At 43.7% G+C, this 19,491-nt stretch overlaps 1 protein-coding gene across 1 annotated transcript in view; it reads left to right on the plus strand.

Moving 5' to 3' along the window:
- ACTR10 (actin related protein 10) overlaps positions 1 to 10,851 on the plus strand; it is a 39,630-nt gene extending 28,779 nt beyond the window's left edge. The window contains exons 8-13 of the mRNA XM_082275128.1: positions 618 to 653; positions 2,226 to 2,305; positions 2,407 to 2,480; positions 4,528 to 4,609; positions 8,114 to 8,315; positions 10,294 to 10,851. Coding sequence (XP_082131254.1) covers positions 618 to 653; positions 2,226 to 2,305; positions 2,407 to 2,480; positions 4,528 to 4,609; positions 8,114 to 8,315; positions 10,294 to 10,475 — 656 coding nt within the window. The 3' untranslated portion in view covers positions 10,476 to 10,851. The remainder of the gene's footprint in view (positions 1 to 617; positions 654 to 2,225; positions 2,306 to 2,406; positions 2,481 to 4,527; positions 4,610 to 8,113; positions 8,316 to 10,293) is intronic.
- Positions 10,852 to 19,491: the final 8,640 nt, after the last annotated feature.

Here is a 19,491-nt window from a genome sequence, read left to right on the forward strand (position 1 = left end):
CACATATTTTCGCATATAAACTAAAACACACACGACGGGGCGCCTACGCCTGAAACGTTGATTGCAATACACATGTACACCTGCAGATCGCACACCAGAATGAGAGCAATCATTTTAGCACCAGACCTCCTTCATAAGGCAAAACTGATGACCTATATGGGGTATCTATTTACACAGTGCAACCTCCATCTTTTATAGTTTACCAAAGAAAAATGGGTAAGTTGTGTTTTTGCTCCCCCTAAAATTACCTTTGATGTGTTTTTTAATGAAATTATGCGTTTACTAGACCTTTATCGTGTGACATGAAAAATTGGAATTACCACTATTTATTCTCTAGGGCGTCTACCTTCAAAAAATATATTATGTTTGTGGGTTTTATGTAATCTGCAGACCTAAAAAAAATGCAAAAACGGATCTGACAGAAAGGATAAGTTCCCCTTCGGGAACATGTTCTCTACCTATAAGCTTTGTTGGTTAAAAAAAAAAAAAAAAAAAAACTGGCTTCTGATTTATTTATTTTTTTTTAGCTGGCTCAAAGCAAATTTGTCAAGCCCTGGCATAAATCAACTGTACTGAAAATGTTTTATTGACAAAGTCCTTCTGTTTTATGTTTCCAGGCAGTGTACCAGAAGAAATAGTGGAAGACATTAAAGGTATTCTTATGCTATATGGGATATATATATCAAATGGGATTTTCAGTCTAATTGGAAACTGCTTGTCTGCCTTGTTATACAGAGGGGTAACTACTACCCACATCCACCAGAGGGGTAACTACTACCCACATCCACCAGAGGGGTAGCTACTACCCACATCCACCAGAGGGGTAGCTACTACCCACATCCACCAGAGGGGTAGCTACTACCCACATCCACCAGAGGGGTAGCTACTACCCACATCCACCAGAGGGGTAGCTACTACCCACATCCACCAGTGGGGTAGCTACTACCCACATCCACCAGAGGGGTAGCTACTACCCACATCCACCAGAGGGGTAGCTACTACCCACATCCACCAGAGGGGTAGCTACTACCCACATCCACCAGAGGGGTAGCTACTACCCACATCCACCAGAGGGGTAGCTACTACCCACATCCTCCAGAGGGGTAGCTACTACCCACATCCTCCAGAGGGGTAGCTACTACCCACATCCTCCAGAGGGGTAGCTACTACCCACATCCTCCAGAGGGGTAGCTACTACCCACATCCTCCAGAGGGGTAGCTACTACCCACATCCACCAGAGGGGTAGCTACTACCCACATCCACCAGAGGGGTAGCTACTACCCACATCCACCAGAGGGGTAGCTACTACCCACATCCACCAGAGGGGTAGCTACTACCCACATCCACCAGAGGGGTAGCTACTACCCACATCCACCAGAGGGGTAGCTACTACCCACATCCACCAGAGGGGTAGCTACTACCCACATCCACCAGAGGGGTAGCTACTACCCACATCCACCAGAGGGGTAGCTACTACCCACATCCACCAGAGGGGTAGCTACTACCCACATCCACCAGAGGGGTAGCTACTACCCACATCCACCAGAGGGGTAGCTACTACCCACATCCACCAGAGGGGTAGCTACTACCCACATCCTCCAGAGGGGTAGCTACTACCCACATCCACCAGAGGGGTAGCTACTACCCACATCCACCAGAGGGGTAGCTACTACCCACATCCTCCAGAGGGGTAGCTACTACCCACATCCTCCAGAGGGGTAGCTACTACCCACATCCACCAGAGGGGTAGCTACTACCCACATCCACCAGAGGGGTAGCTACTACCCACATCCACCAGAGGGGTAGCTACTACCCACATCCACCAGAGGGGTAGCTACTACCCACATCCACCAGAGGGGTAGCTACTACCCACATCCACCAGAGGGGTAGCTACTACCCACATCCACCAGAGGGGTAGCTACTCCCCACATCCACCAGAGGGGTAGCTACTACCCACATCCACCAGCTTGTTGAAGATTTTTTCCTCTTGTCTCCTACACCATACTTCGTTGTTCTCTAGCCATGTTTGGACATGGTTTTTCTTTTCACGGTGCCAGAATACTGATTCAGCTTTGCTTATGTAGATTGCTTTTCAGGAAATAGAAGCTATACCTTGCAGCTGAAATTCAAATATACGAACATCCCTTGGTTGCATTAGCCTTGTTCTACATTCTAATAATGGATATGTTTTTAACTGGTTTTAATTTCATACATTTTGTTGCAGTGCGTGTTTGCTTTGTTAGCGACCTGCATAGAGGGCTCAAAATCCAGGCCGCCAAGTTTAACATTGATGGTAGCTCAGAGGTAGGAAATCTCTGCCTGTGTGTTTCTATATCTGTGTGCTTTTTATTCATGATGAATTGTAAATGTCTGTGTTCCTGATTGCTTGTTTGGATGTTTTTCAGCGCCCTGCTCCACCCCCCGATGTTGATTACCCACTAGATGGACAAAAGATTTTACACGTCAAGGGAGCAATCAGGTTTGGTTTAATTTGTTTACCAAAGCTGAGACTCTGCTTAAGCATTAAAACCTCTAAAATAGCATACAAAGAAATGTAATAAATCTATTGCACAAAAAGAAATGGAAATAAAATTCTTAGTTCAGTCCCTGCTTTTGACATTTCTGGAGAGTGATGGTGAGGTCGCTGCACCTTATCGCTGCCTCGCAGGTAAGCAGGGCACTTAAAATCATGCAAGAATGTGCCCATGCAATTAAATATAGTGCATTCTTGTGGGGGTGCTGAGGTCCCACCTCCATCACCTGCATCTCCTAGAAACCTTGCAAGCAGGGAAAACTTTTTTTAACAATAGCTTTTTTTTTTTTTTTGCCTTTTGTAGGTGATTTGACATTTTTGGGGATGGGGAGGCTTTTAATAGAGCAGGGGTCACTAAATGGTGGACCACGGTTCTGACCTTGACTGAGTTAGTCCTGTCTAGACCACAATCCATGCCAATTAGCAGCTGGATGTCCTCTTCCGCCTCACTTCTGCTGTCATCCTCACAGCACAGCAGGGTGTGGGAGGTGCTGCAAATCTGGACAGAAAGGGTAAGTCTTTTCAAATAAGCGGGAAATAACCTGCTTGTTAACATAGCCGCTCTCACCTTCTTCCAGATCTGCAGCACCTCCTGCCCTGCTGTGAGGATGATAGTGACAGGCAGGCAGATGACTCAGGAGAAGACATTCAGGCTGATAAGTGCCTCTACCCTGCTGTGTTAAGGAAGGATTGCGCAGGGGAGGCTGCCATTGAAAGGGGAACTGTGATGTAGGGGAGGAAATGGTAGGGGGCTATGACTGCTATGAGGTGGTGGTGGGGGGGCTGTAATTGCTAGGTGCACTGTTGCCTAAGAGGGGCTGGGATGTGAAAGGCGCTGAGGACACTGGGGGACTGTTGTAAAGGGGGCACTGTGATGTGAAGGGGGTCTGTCATGCAAGGGCTTGTTCACACCAGAATGCTCTCGGTGTGCATTCTGTTACGGGTGTCGATATAATCCTAATGACACCCCAAACACAGTTTACAAACGCAGTGCATTTGCCTGCACCAGATCACATGGTGGTGCAGTGCATTTTTGAAAAGTAGTGCATGCACTAGTTTTAGTGCAATCCACTGCGACTTCAGCCCATTCCAAAGAATGGTCTGAAAATCGCACTGCACTGAATCGCACAGGAATTGCACAAGAATCAAGAATCACACAGGAACGCGGGACTGAAGGGATGACTGTGATGTAAAGGGGAGCTGAAGACACTGCTTTCAAGAGGGGGCTACAATGTGAAGAGGGGGTGCTGAGGACACTGATGAAAAGAGGAGCTATGATGTGGAAGGAGGGCTGAGGACAGTGGTTTAAATAGGGGGACTGTGATGTGAAGGGGGGCTGAGGACACTGATTTCAAGAAGAGGCTATGATGTGAATGGGGGGTGCTGAGGACACTGATGAAAAGAGGGGGCTATGATGTGGAAGGAGGGCTGAGGACAGTGGTTCAAATAGGGGGACTGTGATGTGAAGGGGGGCTGAGGACACTGATTTCAAGAAGGGGCTATGATGTGAATGGGGGGGGGGGTGTTGAGGACACTGATGAAAAGAGGGGGCTATGACGTGGAAGGAGGGCAGAGGACAGCAGTTTAAATAGGGGGACTGTGATGAGAAGGGGGGCTGAGGACACTGTAGTAAAGAGGAGACTGTGGTGTAAAGGGGGCTATGATATGAGGGTAGGCTGAAGATACTGATGTACGGGGGGGGCTGTGATTTGTTATAGTGCAAACATAAGATTAGGACCTCTGCCAGAAGAAAAATTTACTGACTGAACTGAATACATTTTAATTCAAGACCCCTGCAATAGATTGAACCTTCAATTCGACCCAAGTCAGTTTGTTCTTGCTGTCTGTGTCCCTGTTGCAGATTTTCCCTCACTTTGTCTTGGAATCTGTAACAAAGTCCCAGATAGCAGTAAATACCCTACATAGTTTCTAATTCTATGTTTTTATGTATTCGTGTCCAAGAGTGTGCCAACTCTGACTGTTACCTTTTTAGGGATTCTGTTGTGGAGCTGCTTTTTGAGCAGGATAATGAAGAGAAGTCTGTTGCCACATTGATCCTAGACTCACTTGTGCAGGTAACAGCTGGAGAATTATTTTGTTAATGTTTAGTTTGTCTTCATTTCAGTGGTGTAGTCATTAAGAGGATCTGATTGAAATGCTCCCACAGTTAAAGATGGATGTCAGCCCCATTTATGAAATATGACCTGGGCACATATATCTGCAGTGTTTACTTATCTCTCTTCAAAGCCCTAAGTCCTGTGTCTTTCTGCTGCTCTGTTCCTCTGTTATCAGCATTATCACTTCTGACAAGTTCTCTGACACAGGAGATAAAAGCAGCTGGAAATTTGTGTCAGAGTGGGTGCATAGTAATCAGCAGAGAGCTGGTCTATTCACAGCACAGCTTTGCATGTTTCTTCCTCCCTCTGCCTATGTGAAGTGGGGGGGGGGGGTGCCTTTCCTCCAATCAGCTGTCACACAGTGTATGCCAAGACTCCACAACCAGTGATGGAACAGGAAGAAAAAAATTTAACATGATGTTCACTTTCTAAACAGTGTAGAAAGCTGAAGACAGCAGATATACAAATAATATGGAGATTTGTTTCAGCTCTGTGTATCATTAGAGGCTGTTCACTTCACTGGATATATGTGAGGGTTTACATCCACTTTAAGCAAAAGTGTAGAACTTTTTTTTAATAATGCTAAAAGGACATCTCTACAAGAGTAGCTGGTAGTGGAAAATCTGAAAGTAAAACTTTGGGCAGGCCATGTACAGAGCAAATTTCTTTCCTGCAGGAAATAATTTTGCTTTATTCCCTTATCAGCACAGACATTATGACAGGGGAATCCCTCCTGCCGATCCATTGTAGAAGATTATTGCTAGCAGCTACACCAGCCACTAGTGATAATTGCATGCAAAATCCCCCAGGTTGGTTGTACCCAAGTTGGTTAATTAACTTGGTACATTCAGCCTTGCCCATAGATGATTTCAAATCTTGTCCTGTTCCTGCAGAACCAGCTGAGATTTGAACCATCTATGGCCAGCTTTAGAGTTAACCTGTCATGTTAGAAAGGGGCTGCCATTGCCAATTTCCTTCTACCAAAGTATGTTATGCCTACCCATTGGCTTAATTTATCTTTTGAATTGCTGAACTGCAGAAAGTATGAAGATGAGGAAAATTGGAGAAAAAAAACAGAAATTTGCATATGTGCTGCAGGTGGGGGTCTCAGAGTATTAAAGCCAGATGGTCAGCATGATAGCCAAGCAACTAGTATTTTCAGGAAGGGAGATCAGTAATGGCCTACATTTCTTTAACCACTTCCCGCCCGCCCTATAGGCAAATGACGGCGGGAATGTGGTTGAGTTATCCTGACCGGACGTCATATGACGGCGGCAGGATAACTCCGCTCTGGGCGCCCCCCGGGGGCGCGCAGAGCGGCGATCGGTGATGCGAGGTGTCAGTCTGACACCCTGCATCTCCGATCTCGGTAAAGAGCCTCTGACGGAGGCTCTTTACCATGTGATCAGCCGTGTCCAATCACGGCTGGTCACATAGTAAATAGGAACAGCCGTTGATCGGCTTTCCTTAGTTCGTGCCTGACAGGCACGAGTAAAGGAGCGCCGATCGGCGGCTCCCCTGACAGGGGGGGGGTCGGCACTGGTAATCAGATCATTGATTACCAGTGCAGACCCTCGGGGGGGGGGGGGGGGTGCCACTAGATCCACCAGGGATGCCCACTATGACCCCAGGGATGCCCACTATGACCCCAGGGATGCCCACTATGGCCACCAGGGATGGCAATCAGGGCTCAGGGAGCCCCCCATTGCCCACCCCATCAGTGCTGCCCACCAGTGCCCTCCCTATCAGTGCTGCCCACAAGTGCCCATCATTGCCATCCTTAAGTGTCGCCCACCAGTGCCCATTATTGCCCACCGGTGCCGCCTATCAGTGCCCATCAGTGCCGCCCGTCAGTGCCGATCAGTGCCGCCTATCAGTGCCCATTAGTGCCCATCAGTGCCACCTATCAGTGCCCGTCAGTGCCACCTATCAGTGCCCATCAATGCCGCCTATCAGTGCCCAGCAGTGCCGCCTATCAGTGCCCACCAATGCTGCATATCAGTGCTACCTATCAGTGCCACATATCAGTGCCTATCAGTGCCGCATATCAGTGCCGCCTATCAGTGCCACCCCATCAGTGCCACCCCATCAGTGCCTCCTCATCAGTGCCTGTCAGTGCAGTCTCATCAGTGCTCATCAGTGCAGGAAAAAAATTATTTATTTACAAAATTGTATAACATAAACGAATTTTTTTTTTTTTTTTTTAACTTTTCGGTCTTTTTTTATTTGTTTAGCAAAAAGTAAAAATCGCACAGATGATCAAATACCACCGAAAGAAAGCTCTATTTGTGGGGGGAAAATGACATAAATTTGGTGTAGGTACAGTGTTGCATGACCGCGCAATTGTCATTCAAAATGCAACAGCGCTAAAAGGGGAAAATTGGCCTGGGCGGGAAGGGAGGGAAGTGCCCTGTATTAAAGTGGTTAAGGCCAGTGTTGCTTCAGAACTACTTCTCTTCTCATGAGAGTCTGTGGGAATGTAAATCCACTTGAAACGGGTCAGTGAATGCTGAATGACCTCTTAAGCATATCAAACTGATGTCAAAAGCATTTACTGCGTTTTCTCGTTAAAGCTCATTGACTTAGGCCCTTACTTCTGTTGTACGGCTCAGCCAAGGTCCAACAAGAGTAACTTTTTTGTTTGGCAGAGGTGGACATAATGCAACGAGCGTGGTGCTCAGGTCCAGTCGACTTCGATGGTGCACGCATACTCCTACCTGATTGCTACAAGATTAACCTTGCCATGCAGAGGGCTGTGAATCCCCTGCTTGATCTCATTGGGGGAACATGCAGCACGCTATATTTGGGGCCATCCCTTTCATATATTGTTGCACTCCCCAGATCAGTTACTGGCCCTCTTTAATTTTTTGGGAGCCGAACCCATTGAAGTACCTAATCGGTTGGCGTTTCCTGAGGAGAGCCCCTCTCCCTCAACCCTGGCAAGTCTACCACAGCCACAGCGCAGAGGTTGGCAGAGGTTAATAGGAATATTGAGCATCAGAAAAGTAGGAATAAAGGGTGGCATTACCTTTTTAGGTATTCTTACTTTATTTATGGCTGGTTGGGGGAGCTCCACATAAAGTATATTTCAAGGCTCTATTGCCACTGACAGACATCTATATAGTAGCAGTACTGATATATTGACGTTAGTTGGTTCCAAGTGTAGGTTCAGTAATGTTTTATACTCATCAGAAGTAAGTGGGGTGAGTCACTGAAATAGGTCTGAGTTCAATCAATAATATTCTAAGGAGAAAGCCTGCCTATGTGTATTTTTTTTTTACAGACGATGAACAACCCTTGTTAGGTCACCTGATTTATACTGTAGCTGGGATTTGTGAGACATTAAGTTCAGTAACAATTTCCTTGTTTGCTGTTTTTCATGACTAGATATCTGTGATGTTGCATTGAGAAATAGTTGATCCCCCTTCATTTAACACTGATATGTTTCTCTCTGTCCAACAGTGTCCAATAGACACCAGGAAACAACTTGCAGAAAACATTGTGGTCATCGGTGGCACAGCCATGCTGCCAGGATTTCTTCATCGGTTAATGGCGGAAATTCGTTACTTGGTGGAAAAACCAAAATATAAGGAAATTCTTGCATCTAAGACTTTCAAGGTTCATACTCCTCCTGCAAAGCCAAACTGCGTCTCCTGGCTTGGAGGTAATGCAGACTGAGTATTGTAAATAAAGCCAACCTTCTTTTTTTTCTTGGATTTAGTAGAGAAGAATTAGAACCTCTGCCAGTTTTTTATTGCTGCTGTTCATGCCAGGTGTCTACTCCTCTATTTGTACTGGTGGCCACTGTCTGTAGTACAGAAAGTGATTTTTTGTTGTCACTGGGGGTGAGGGGAATTTTTCCAAAAGGGAAAACTGTTCTGGTGACAGTTGTCTAAGAGGAAATATCACCTCTTACTTCCTACTGTGTCAAAACATACCAACACTCTTAATTTTTTTTTTTTTTTAAGTGGTTTATACCCCCCCCCCCAAAATAAAATGTGTGGAAGTGGTGGGTATTTCACTTAATTCACAGCAGAAAACAGTGCAGGAGAGTTAAGTGACCATTTTCCTTTTGCCATTCATACTTAAAGGATAAATCAATCCTAACAGTAAAATCCTGCATTTATATAGCTCCTCGATCTAACACTAATCTATCTAGCCCTGTAAAGAAGAAATCCGTATACATACATTTTTTATAGGCTGATTCAACCTGATCCCACGCTGATCTGTCAACCGCGGCTGGTGTAGATGACATATCCGACAGTGGAAGCCCCATAGTAAGTCTGTGGGTTATGTCACTCTCCATTCATTTCACAGCCATTGTCGGCCCTGTCCTCTGCAAAGCTTATGCCGCTGGAGATAGGATCCGCTTCAAAACGGTATGTCTTCTTTACAGGGCTAGATAGGTTAGTGTTAGATCGTGGAGGTCTGTAGATGCAGGGATTTTAGTTTTAGGGTAGACTAACACTTTAAAGTGGAACTAATAATACTATAATTGCCTTCTCGTCAGCACCTTCTCCCTGGACAGCGCGACATGGCTTAACTCCTGTGTGTGTGCATGAGTCAGTCATCCCAACACTTGGGGACTGTGCCGGCGATGTAAGTTGAGCTGCACAGCTCTATTTCTATGCCGCAGAAGACTGCCAACAGGCAGGTAGCGATATTTTATCACAGAAGGGACATTGCAAGTCTCTTTTGCAAGATTAGTCTGTGTGTTCGCAGTCTGTTGTAAGATGCCTTCAGTTCAACTTTAAGGAGAGACGTAATTTTATTCCTACCAACACATTTGAGCTGACTGTGGAAGAGCATCAGCCATGGTGTATGTTGATACACCTTTTCTGGTCAGGGATTAAGGAGCCATTGTAGAAAAGAGGGTGCACTGGACTAGTGCATTATCCAACATAAATTTATTGGGACAATAAAATGGTTAAAATGTCTACTCACAAACATGCATGTACAATTCGCTCAACAAGCCACATGCATGGCTGTTCTCTCCCAGAACACCAAGCTGGGGTAGGAGGACCCAAATCCAGGTCCTTGCTGGCTGACACATTTTGAAGCACGAACCCCCTTCTTAAGAGCATGTGGGGATGTGGACTGTTACAGTCCACATTCCCACATGCTCTGAAAAAGGTTTGTCCTTTAAAACACATCAGCCAGCAGGGACCTGGATTTGGGTCCCCCTACCCCAGCTTGGTGTTCTGGGAGAGAACAGCCATGCATGTGGCTTGTTGAGCGAATTGTACATGCATGTTTGTGAGTAGACATTTTAACCATTTTATTGTCCCAATAAATTTATGTTGGATAATGCACTAGGCATGTGCACCCTCTTTTCTTTTATTTTCTACAGTATGGTCAGGACAACCCCAGTCCTGGAGGGCAGCAAGGAACCTAAAGAAATACCCACTTTGTCCAAGGCAATACAGCTACTACAGAGCTAGTTCGCTCATGCACAGGAGTATGCTTCTATTAAGGAGCCACTCCCATTTTCAAACCTGCACTTATGTTCATTGAGCCAAACAAATGTTTCTGCTATTTGTTAATGAAATGCAGTGTGTATGACAATGGCACAGACTATAGGAAAATTATCTGTCACATCACAAAGCTATTTTGATACATTCTTTTTTGTCATTTCCACATAGGAGCAATATTTGGGGCTTTACAAGATATCCTCGGCAGTCGTTCTGTATCTAAAGAATATTATAACCAAACTGGCCGTATACCCGACTGGTGCTGTTTAAACAACCCTCCTCTTGAAATAATGTTTGATGTTGGAAAGTCAGGACCCCCCTTGATGAAAAGAGCCTTTTCCACTGAGAAGTGATGTTGCTACCTGGAAAACTCTTGTATTTGAAGCTTGCCTGGTCAAAGACTATATATATATATGCTAAGAAGAAACACTATTTATTGTACCCTTCACAGCTAGGGAGACTGTGTTTTTTTTAATAATTATTCTCCCTAGTCGCACAGATGGATACTTCACTTTGTTGAGTTACAGTAAAGAGCTACCTAACTGCATATAAAATATTAGGAAAACATTGGAGCTTTCTTTGGCCACCCTAGAGGTAATTCACCCCTCCAGCTTTACATGCTACATTCCTAAAATTATAATGAACATCCCTGAATGTTCTGTTGTGCTGGGTTCACAAGAAGTCACACATTTTAGTATATAAAAAATTCAGTGCTCTAATATAACACCTTTAAGCTATGTTACCTTAAAGTGGTTCTAAAGCCTTAATTTTTTTTCTTTACCTTATAGCGGAGTGCCACCCAAAAGTGAAACTTCCGCTCATTTGCTTCCCCCCCCCCCCCTCCGTTGCCACATTTGGCACCTTTCAGGGGGGAGGGGGGAACGGGTACCTGTTTTTGACAGGTTACCCTTCCCCACTTCCAGTAGAGAGCGCCGTCCCTCCAAAGTTTGGCCCCCTCCTCATTCCCCCGCCACCAAGCCAATCCGAATGCGTAGCCTGCTTCGTGCATACGCAGTAGGGACCCGCCCGTGAAGCCGCAAGGCTTCACTGCCGGGTTCCCTTTACCGACAATGGCGGCGGCGGCAGCACCCAACAGCCGATGGAAACATTGGCTGCTGTGCCGACATCGCTGGACTCCAGGGCAGTATGTGTAGCTGCTGACTTTTAATTTTTGGAGGGGGGGGGGGGGGGTGGAACTCCGTTTTAATGCATTAAGTTAAAACCCTTCTCGCCGAGCCCTCCCCCCTATTGTTACTTGAGTCCATTCTTGAACCAGTGCTGTGCATGGGAGCAGTGCTATTTCCTCTCTTTCCCTCCTCACTGGCCAGATTGATAGCAGCGGGAACCATTGGCTCCCACTGCTGTCAATCAAAGTCGGATCGGAGGGCGGGGTGAGTCACACTGTCTGTGTCTTTAGATGCAGACAGAGCTGCTGGAGATCAAGCCTGCATGAGTGCCCCTATAGAAAGTGGCTTTCTATGATGGGCACTCACTAAAGAGGAGAAGCCAGGACCGCCAATTAGGGACCTTGGAGGAAGATGATCAGGGCTGCTGTGTGCAAAACCATTGAACAGGGCAGGTAAGTATAACATGTTTATTATTTTAAATTAAAAAATCTAAAGCTTTACAAACCAAGTGTGTATATAAAATAAATATGCCTAGTATGCAAGTGATTTACACAGCAAAACAACTTGACACATAAATATCTGTTAACTCCAATAATGTCCATTAAAAAAAAGTGAAACAAAAAACAATCCGATATTCACACAACTGCGCACTTTATCCAAAAGGTGTGGCATGTGTCCCACAACCCCAGAGATCTTCATATAGAAAAGACTTACTACTATTATTATTATTATACAGGATTTATATAGCGCCAACAGTTTGTGCAGCGCTTAACAAAATGAAGGCAGACTCTACAGTTACAATACAATTTGGAACAAAAGGAATCAGAGGGCCCTGCTAGTTAGAGCTTACAATCTAAAAATCATCACTATTGATGTGTTGAGCAGCACCTGCTTGCAAGCATTGTCTGCCAATATGATCTTGAGTAGTGTGAAATGTTGAATAATATCTGTATCACAGACTTTTATTACTCCTTCCAAGTATAATAAGATTAGTTTATCAACAAAAGCAAAGTATTTGTTTCTGGGACCAATGTGCTTCAATTACAATCTTAATTCACTAACAACCCCACAAACTGGCAGCAATATGAATAACTTAAAAATGGCATCTTATCCAAACAATGTGCCATTTGTTCTTTTGACCTTGTATTTGCATAGATAGCTTATGGTTTAAATCTTGCATAGCTAGAAAAAGTCTGGAGTGCTCACGTGGGGATGGATGCACGATATGTTTGTATTTATTCTTGTTAGATTCCAGTAACTACAGTTGTGTCTTTGCATTGTTTTCCTGTTTAACTTTTTTAAACAATACTGTTCATGTATATGCTAGCGAGTCCTGGACATTAAACAGTCAATATGGAATGTAGAATGTTTTGTGAGTGCTTCTGAAATGACATGTATCAAAACCATTGCAGTCTATCACCCTTCATAGGATCTCCTCTAAACCAGGGTTGTGATGGGATTGTGTAACACACATCCACAGCTCAAGGGCAGATATAGATGTAGAAACATATTTGCTTGTATATACAGGCATACCACACTTTTAAGTACACAATGGGACCAGAGCATGTATGTAAAATGAAAATGTACTTAAAGTGAAGCAATACCTTTTTTCACTTCTCAATGCATGTAAATACACTAGCTCTATGGGAAATCTTGGTCAGCTTGACATGGCACTACTCCCAAACCATAAGTGACAAGGACACCAAACTTGGGGAGCATGTTAAAGGGAACCAGGACTATGACGTGGTAGATTACCTAGGCAAGCTGGCCGACCACAAAATAGGATATGTTGTAGCCCTGGGTCCCCTTTCGATGCTCCCTAAGTTTGGTATTCCTGTCACTTATGGTTTGGGAGTAGTGCCATGTCAAGCTGACCAAGATTTCCCATAGACGCCAATGTTAAAAATCGGGAGTAGTGCAATGCCAAGCTGACCAAGCTGTGTCCTTACTCGCGAGTGTATGTAAAGTGAGTGTACAAAAAACGGGGTATGCCTGTAGTCTTTTTTTAATAACCTGTGCATCAGGCCCCTTTCACACAAGCAGACCAATTGGGGGTCTGCCTTTCAGTTTTTCAGGCAGACCTGATCAGACCCTCCATTCTCCTCTGTGGAGCGGCAGGTCCATAGGCAGATCAGATGGTGGTCCGTTTACACCTGACCACCCATAGAGGAGAACGGGCTTTGTCTGTGTGCGCTCTGAATAAGCAGAGCAGACATAAACCAGCCATCTGCCCGCTCAGCGGTGATCGGCGGACAGATCCCGCACTGAGCAAGCAGACTTCTAGCGGAGTCCACCTCCTGTGGAAGACACTTGATCAATAGTATCATTGACACTTTACCCTGAAATTACCATTTAACAAGTTAGCCATGATGAGTCCAATGTAGCAAAGGGAAATGAACTTTGTTGCCCATACCATCCAGAGTCTCCCTAGTTTTGCTTTTAGGCAATGTGGAGAAAGCAAAAAAGAAAATCTGACTGATAAGCAGCACCAACTGTTTTTGCTTTAGAGGTTTTCTGATAATTCTTTACTGTAAGGAGATAAAATTGGTTACACCCAGTTGCCTATTAGATGGGCCACAATCCAGTTGCTTATATGATCCACATTACTCAGGACTTACAGAGGATTAAGGTCCAACTGAGCACTGTTCTTTATGGTGCTAATTCAGGGTGACATTTCTTGTTCTAAAAAAAAAAAAGCCACATACACCTTTAGGACATTGAGGCTGACTATATATGGCTGGGTTTTTTTTTCCCGTTCTGGTGGGCTCAACAAATAACAGATTCTTCCCTGCTACATCACTGTATTCTGACAGTGGTACTCGACTACAATCAGAATACACTGATCAGCGCTGCAGCTGAATGGCTGCAATGCTGATCAGAGCAAAATTTTCTAACAAGTTAGTTTGACTTCTCATGAAAAGGATTGGTCAAAGATGGATCAAAATTCCTCCAGTCCCTGCTGAATTAGCTGAATTCTGATCCTTCTATGGCCAGCTCTGCTAATATCTGTCAGGTATACCATGTCCCTTATTTTAAAAAACTTTGTTGGGTTTCCTGGCCACTGATAACACTAGCACCTTATGCAGGGGGAAGATCTCTTCTAATATTTTCTCCCATTAAAAAATTTGACATGCAGTTTACACATTTCAGGGGGTGTTCCTTCTCAATGCTGGTTTCTGATGGCTGCCAGCGTGGACCAATAGGAAACAGGCGTTGGATAGTCACATCCTCCGGAGAAAGGCCACCACATGCTTAAGTCTGAGAGCCAGGTATTGTTAGAACAGAGTCACTTGATGGATTGTTAAATCACTCGCCTACTGGCCACTTTCTACCCTTTCCTGCTCAGGCCAATTTTCAGCTTTCAGTGCTAATGAACTTTGAATGACAATTGGGCAGTCATTCAACACTGTACCTTTCTGAAATTTTTATCATTTTTCTTTTTAGACAGATTGAGCTTGAAAACAAAAGGGGGTTCAACCCGGTACTAGCAAGGTGTACCGAATAAAGTGACCTGGTGAGTGTATATCAGATGGTATCTGGTACCTTCAAGATTGGCCCATATGTTCCCCAGACATTTGGGTCTATGTTTCAGAGGATGCCAGGCTATGGGTGACACCCTCCATATATGGTGGACCTGCCCAATGTTAAACCTCTTCTGGTCTAAAGTTTTTCCCTTCTTTAAACGTTATTTGGGATCTGCCTTTCTAGAGACCCCTGGCTAGCAATATTGCATTTCAAACTAAGGTGTTACTAAGAGACAGTTCAAACCTACTCCTTTTATGCTTTTAGCTTCTAAAATGGCCATAGCCAGGGCATGGAAAAAACAATTCACCCAATTCTCTGAAGTCGAATCCTGAATGGATAGCTCTTTCAAGAACGAACAGTTCTCTAGCATCTTTGCTAATAATACCAAATTATGCAAAATCTGGGACCCCTGGATCATATACTGCCATCCAAATCTGGCTAATCCTGGCCATCATTGATCCAGCAGATAATACATGGATAATATATCAGAGGTGGGGGGACTCGAGTCACATGACTTGACTTAAGTCACCAGTTTGAGGACTTGAGACTTGCTTGACTAAAATTAATAAAAGACTCGACTTGACTTTGACTTGGTATTCATGACTTGAGACTTGACTTTGACTTGAGACATATAATTCAAAATGACTTTACTTTTTTAAGTTATTAAATATTTGCCTTTTCTCAAGATGTGTTAAAGCAAAATGAATGTGCCTGTTATGTTTCTGACACCACAGTCACTTAAAACACCTCAGTGTTCTGATTTTTAGGACACTGGCTGTTTAACAATGGAAATACTTAACATGTTTTTAGTGACTGTGGTGTTGAAACATGACTGGACGAAGGATTTTGAGTTGTTTGGGCATTCAAAGTGTTTCTTTAATATGCAAAGAAAAAAGCACTAAGCAGTTTTGTTAATGTTGAAAATAAAACAAAACCTTTCCTGACCACTGACTGTTAACTGATTTAAAGGTGAAAATTGGGGTAGATCAGTATTTTGACTGAATTTGTGACTTGACCAAAATAAATGACTTGACTTGCTTGACTTCTAGCAGGGACTCGACTTGACTTGCTTGCTTTTTGCCACAGTAACTTGGGACTTGCTTGAGACTTGAAGGTTAAGACACGAGACTTGCTTGTGACTTGCACATGTGTGACTTACTCCCATATCTGTAATATATGATATTACGAAAAGATCAAGAACAATAAAAACTTGGGACTTTATATGAGGTGTGACCAGCTACTAATGTAGGGGTAAAATTGAGTAAAAGAAAATAACTAATATAAAAGAAATACTAAATTTATTGGTAGAACCAGTAATACTGAATATATAGCCCCAAAATATGGGAGTAGCCATGAATGATACAATTGTAAATATATAGGACCATAACAATGGTACATGGTAATACAATAATGTCATGATAATTGTAACGGCCGCCCCGATGGAAAGAGGGGTTTTCACCGCCAGAGATGTTCTCTTCCCCCTAGTGGGAGGGATGCTGCAGAGTTAAGGCCCGTACACACACGCAGATCGTCGTCATACAAACGTCGGCGGACGAAAGATCTGCCGATTGTATGCGTGTTAGTATGGTGCCTCCGACAGATGTCTGCACACAATCCGCGGACAAGAGTCTTTCTTGCAAACATGAAAATTTTTGTCTGCAGACACCAGAACGGTCAATTGTTTGCCTGTCAGTACAGAAATCAGCCGACAGACCGCAGATTTGCAAGACTGGGCATGCTCAGAAAATAAAAAACACAGGGAAAGTTAACCATTACATGACATCACTTCTGCAGTCAGCTGAAGTCTGCGGACAAAATTCTTGTGCTGTCCTTGTGCTGTCTTTGCACTTTTCAACAGACACCGACATCCCGGGGAGAAAAGACGAACATTTGTATGACGACGATCTGCGTGTGTGTATGGGGCTTAAAGCATGAACCGCTCTTACCAGAGCTAGTGATCCAAGCAGAAGAGAGATAGAGCTGGTATAGCCTTCTACCACAAACATGAGATGAGACTCTATGTTAAGGGTAAGCAAGAAGAACTGTTTATTGAACCCCCACACACACACATTATATACACCATCAGGTCTGGTGAGTCTGATTGCATTAGCATATGCAGATAGATTTGTGAACAGGAACAGAATAACCCTAAACTAATTATCTAGCCATCTGGCCAGAACAATTTGGGGTCATTAACATGTAACAATGGAACAGGAATACTTAGCACAATACACATTCCATCTCAAAACACAGACAGTATTGGCATATTTAACAATGTGTGGATGACAAGTGGCTGAGCCGATGACATTAGCAGTCTGACTGTTCAGTTGTTCAGAAGATGAATAAAGTCAACATAAAATGAAATAAAAGGCAATGTCCCAAACTCATAGGAAAATGACACGAAGGGGTTTACAATCCAGGGACAGGGTGATCCGTCACACAGTCTAAAGGGCCGTACACACTATAAGATTTTCTGAAGACTTTTTCCTTCAGATTTACCTTTTCTATGTAGTGCAAGGGCCTGCCAAATTGCATACAAATTGAAAGTGTTTAGGTTTGACCTCATATTATATGGTTTTGGTAAGTCTAAAGGAAAAAGTCTTCAGAAAATCTTATAGTGTGTATGGCCCATTAGTCTCCCAGTGTAGGATTAAATCTTCACATCTCTATATGAAGACATTGCTGACATTGCAGTACAATACATGTTAGCATCCCTTGTAAATACAGACCCCATTTGAAGCAATCCAAACCACCAAGTATCTGATTTTTTTTTTAATCATGGTGACGGTTAGTGCCGTCACAATAATAACATAAAATACAAAAATGGGAAATAATGTATACAGTCATAAAACAGTAGATCGCATGTAGAAACTTGTAAAAAAAATGGCCTGTAGAAGACTCAACGCGTTTCGTGAACAAATTTCACTTCGTCAGGAGTAGGCATAGTATAAGTATCTAGAAAGAATATACATAGATAAACAACAGTAAATATCCAATAATCATCAAACCAATCAGAGTGTAACTTACAGTATGATATCAAGTATATAATTATTAAAGGTAACAGGTCATTCGAGGGTATGTCCAGCCAGGGAACTGAGGGAGCGAGGCCTGTGTGTGTCAAGCAGACATGATGAGTTGAATTGTGCAAAACGGCTCTCCAAGAAGGGATCTCAGACCCTTCACTCCTAGAAGTATATATTTATAAAAGTAGCAAAAACTGCATAGGTAAACATGGTAGATATGAATAAAAATTTTACAGGGGTGAAATATGGGTGAGATTGCAAATATGCCGAGACCCAATTGAAAAGCATAGTACTGAGTGTAATATACGACCCCTAATGGTGGGTGAATGGTCCAAAAGGGAATAAAGAGTGAAGTAAAGCGTGCAGTCACCAATGAGTGAAAAAGAAAAGTGCATTGAGTATACCAAAATGTGCTGCGCCAGAAATCACACAAATAAAACAGTGATAATATGTGATAATAATAGATGAAAAACAGTTCATAAGGCACATAATCGTGCTAGTGCTCCAATCAAAGAAATCTCCAAAAGTCCCAGTGTTCAACTGAAATGTGATCCAATCGTGATAAACAACGAATATTGTGAGCACCGTTTAGTGAATCCCTCCACCAGACAGATAAGCCTCTCACCTTCCCATCAGACCCAAATGGGCCAGCAATCACATAACATGGATAATGGATTTCCAGGAAAGGGCCTCTCTACTGTGTAGCTCCAGGGATTCCAAGATATATGTGGGGATAAGAATGGGACAAAATCTAGTGCTCTCCGTATATATATATATAAATCAGCTTTATTGAAGAGAATAAACAAACTCACATTTGCAGGGCACTCAGCCGTGCCTGCTTTGCTGACATGTAGTGTAGATAGTGCTCCGGAGAAACGATCTGCGTCGGCCACGCACGCTCCGCCCCCCCTATACGCGTTACGTCGAGCGTGATGCTCCTCCCCCTACCGAGGAAGTCAAAGGAGCATCACGCTCGACGTAACGCGTATAGGGGGGGCGGAGCGTGCGTGGCCGACGCAGATCGTTTCTCCGGAGCACTATCTACACTACATGTCAGCAAAGCAGGCACGGCTGAGTGCCCTGCAAATGTGAGTTTGTTTATTCTCTTCAATAAAGCTGATTTATATATATATATACGGAGAGCACTAGATTTTGTCCCATTCTTATCCCCACATATATCTTGGAATCCCTGGAGCTACACAGTAGAGAGGCCCTTTCCTGGAAATCCATTATCCATGTTATGTGATTGCTGGCCCATTTGGGTCTGATGGGAAGGTGAGAGGCTTATCTGTCTGGTGGAGGGATTCACTAAACGGTGCTCACAATATTCGTTGTTTATCACGATTGGATCACATTTCAGTTGAACACTGGGACTTTTGGAGATTTCTTTGATTGGAGCACTAGCACGATTATGTGCCTTATGAACTGTTTTTCATCTATTATTATCACATATTATCACTGTTTTATTTGTGTGATTTCTGGCGCAGCACATTTTTGTATTATTTGTATGGTTTGTGATTTGTGAACACGATTGGTGTTTGCTGCCGGATTAGTATTTACACACTTGAGGATATATATTTTTCCACACTATATTCACACACATTAATTTTGTGTTATACTTTGGTTTGCGCTGATAGTTTTTCTGGTATCGCATTGAGTATACCCATGGAGAAGGTAATGAAACACCTAGAGGA

The sequence above is a fragment of the Pelophylax lessonae genome, assembly GCF_965119305.1.
Source record: "Pelophylax lessonae genome assembly, chromosome: 13".
In the NCBI taxonomy this organism is placed as follows: domain Eukaryota; kingdom Metazoa; phylum Chordata; class Amphibia; order Anura; family Ranidae; genus Pelophylax; species Pelophylax lessonae.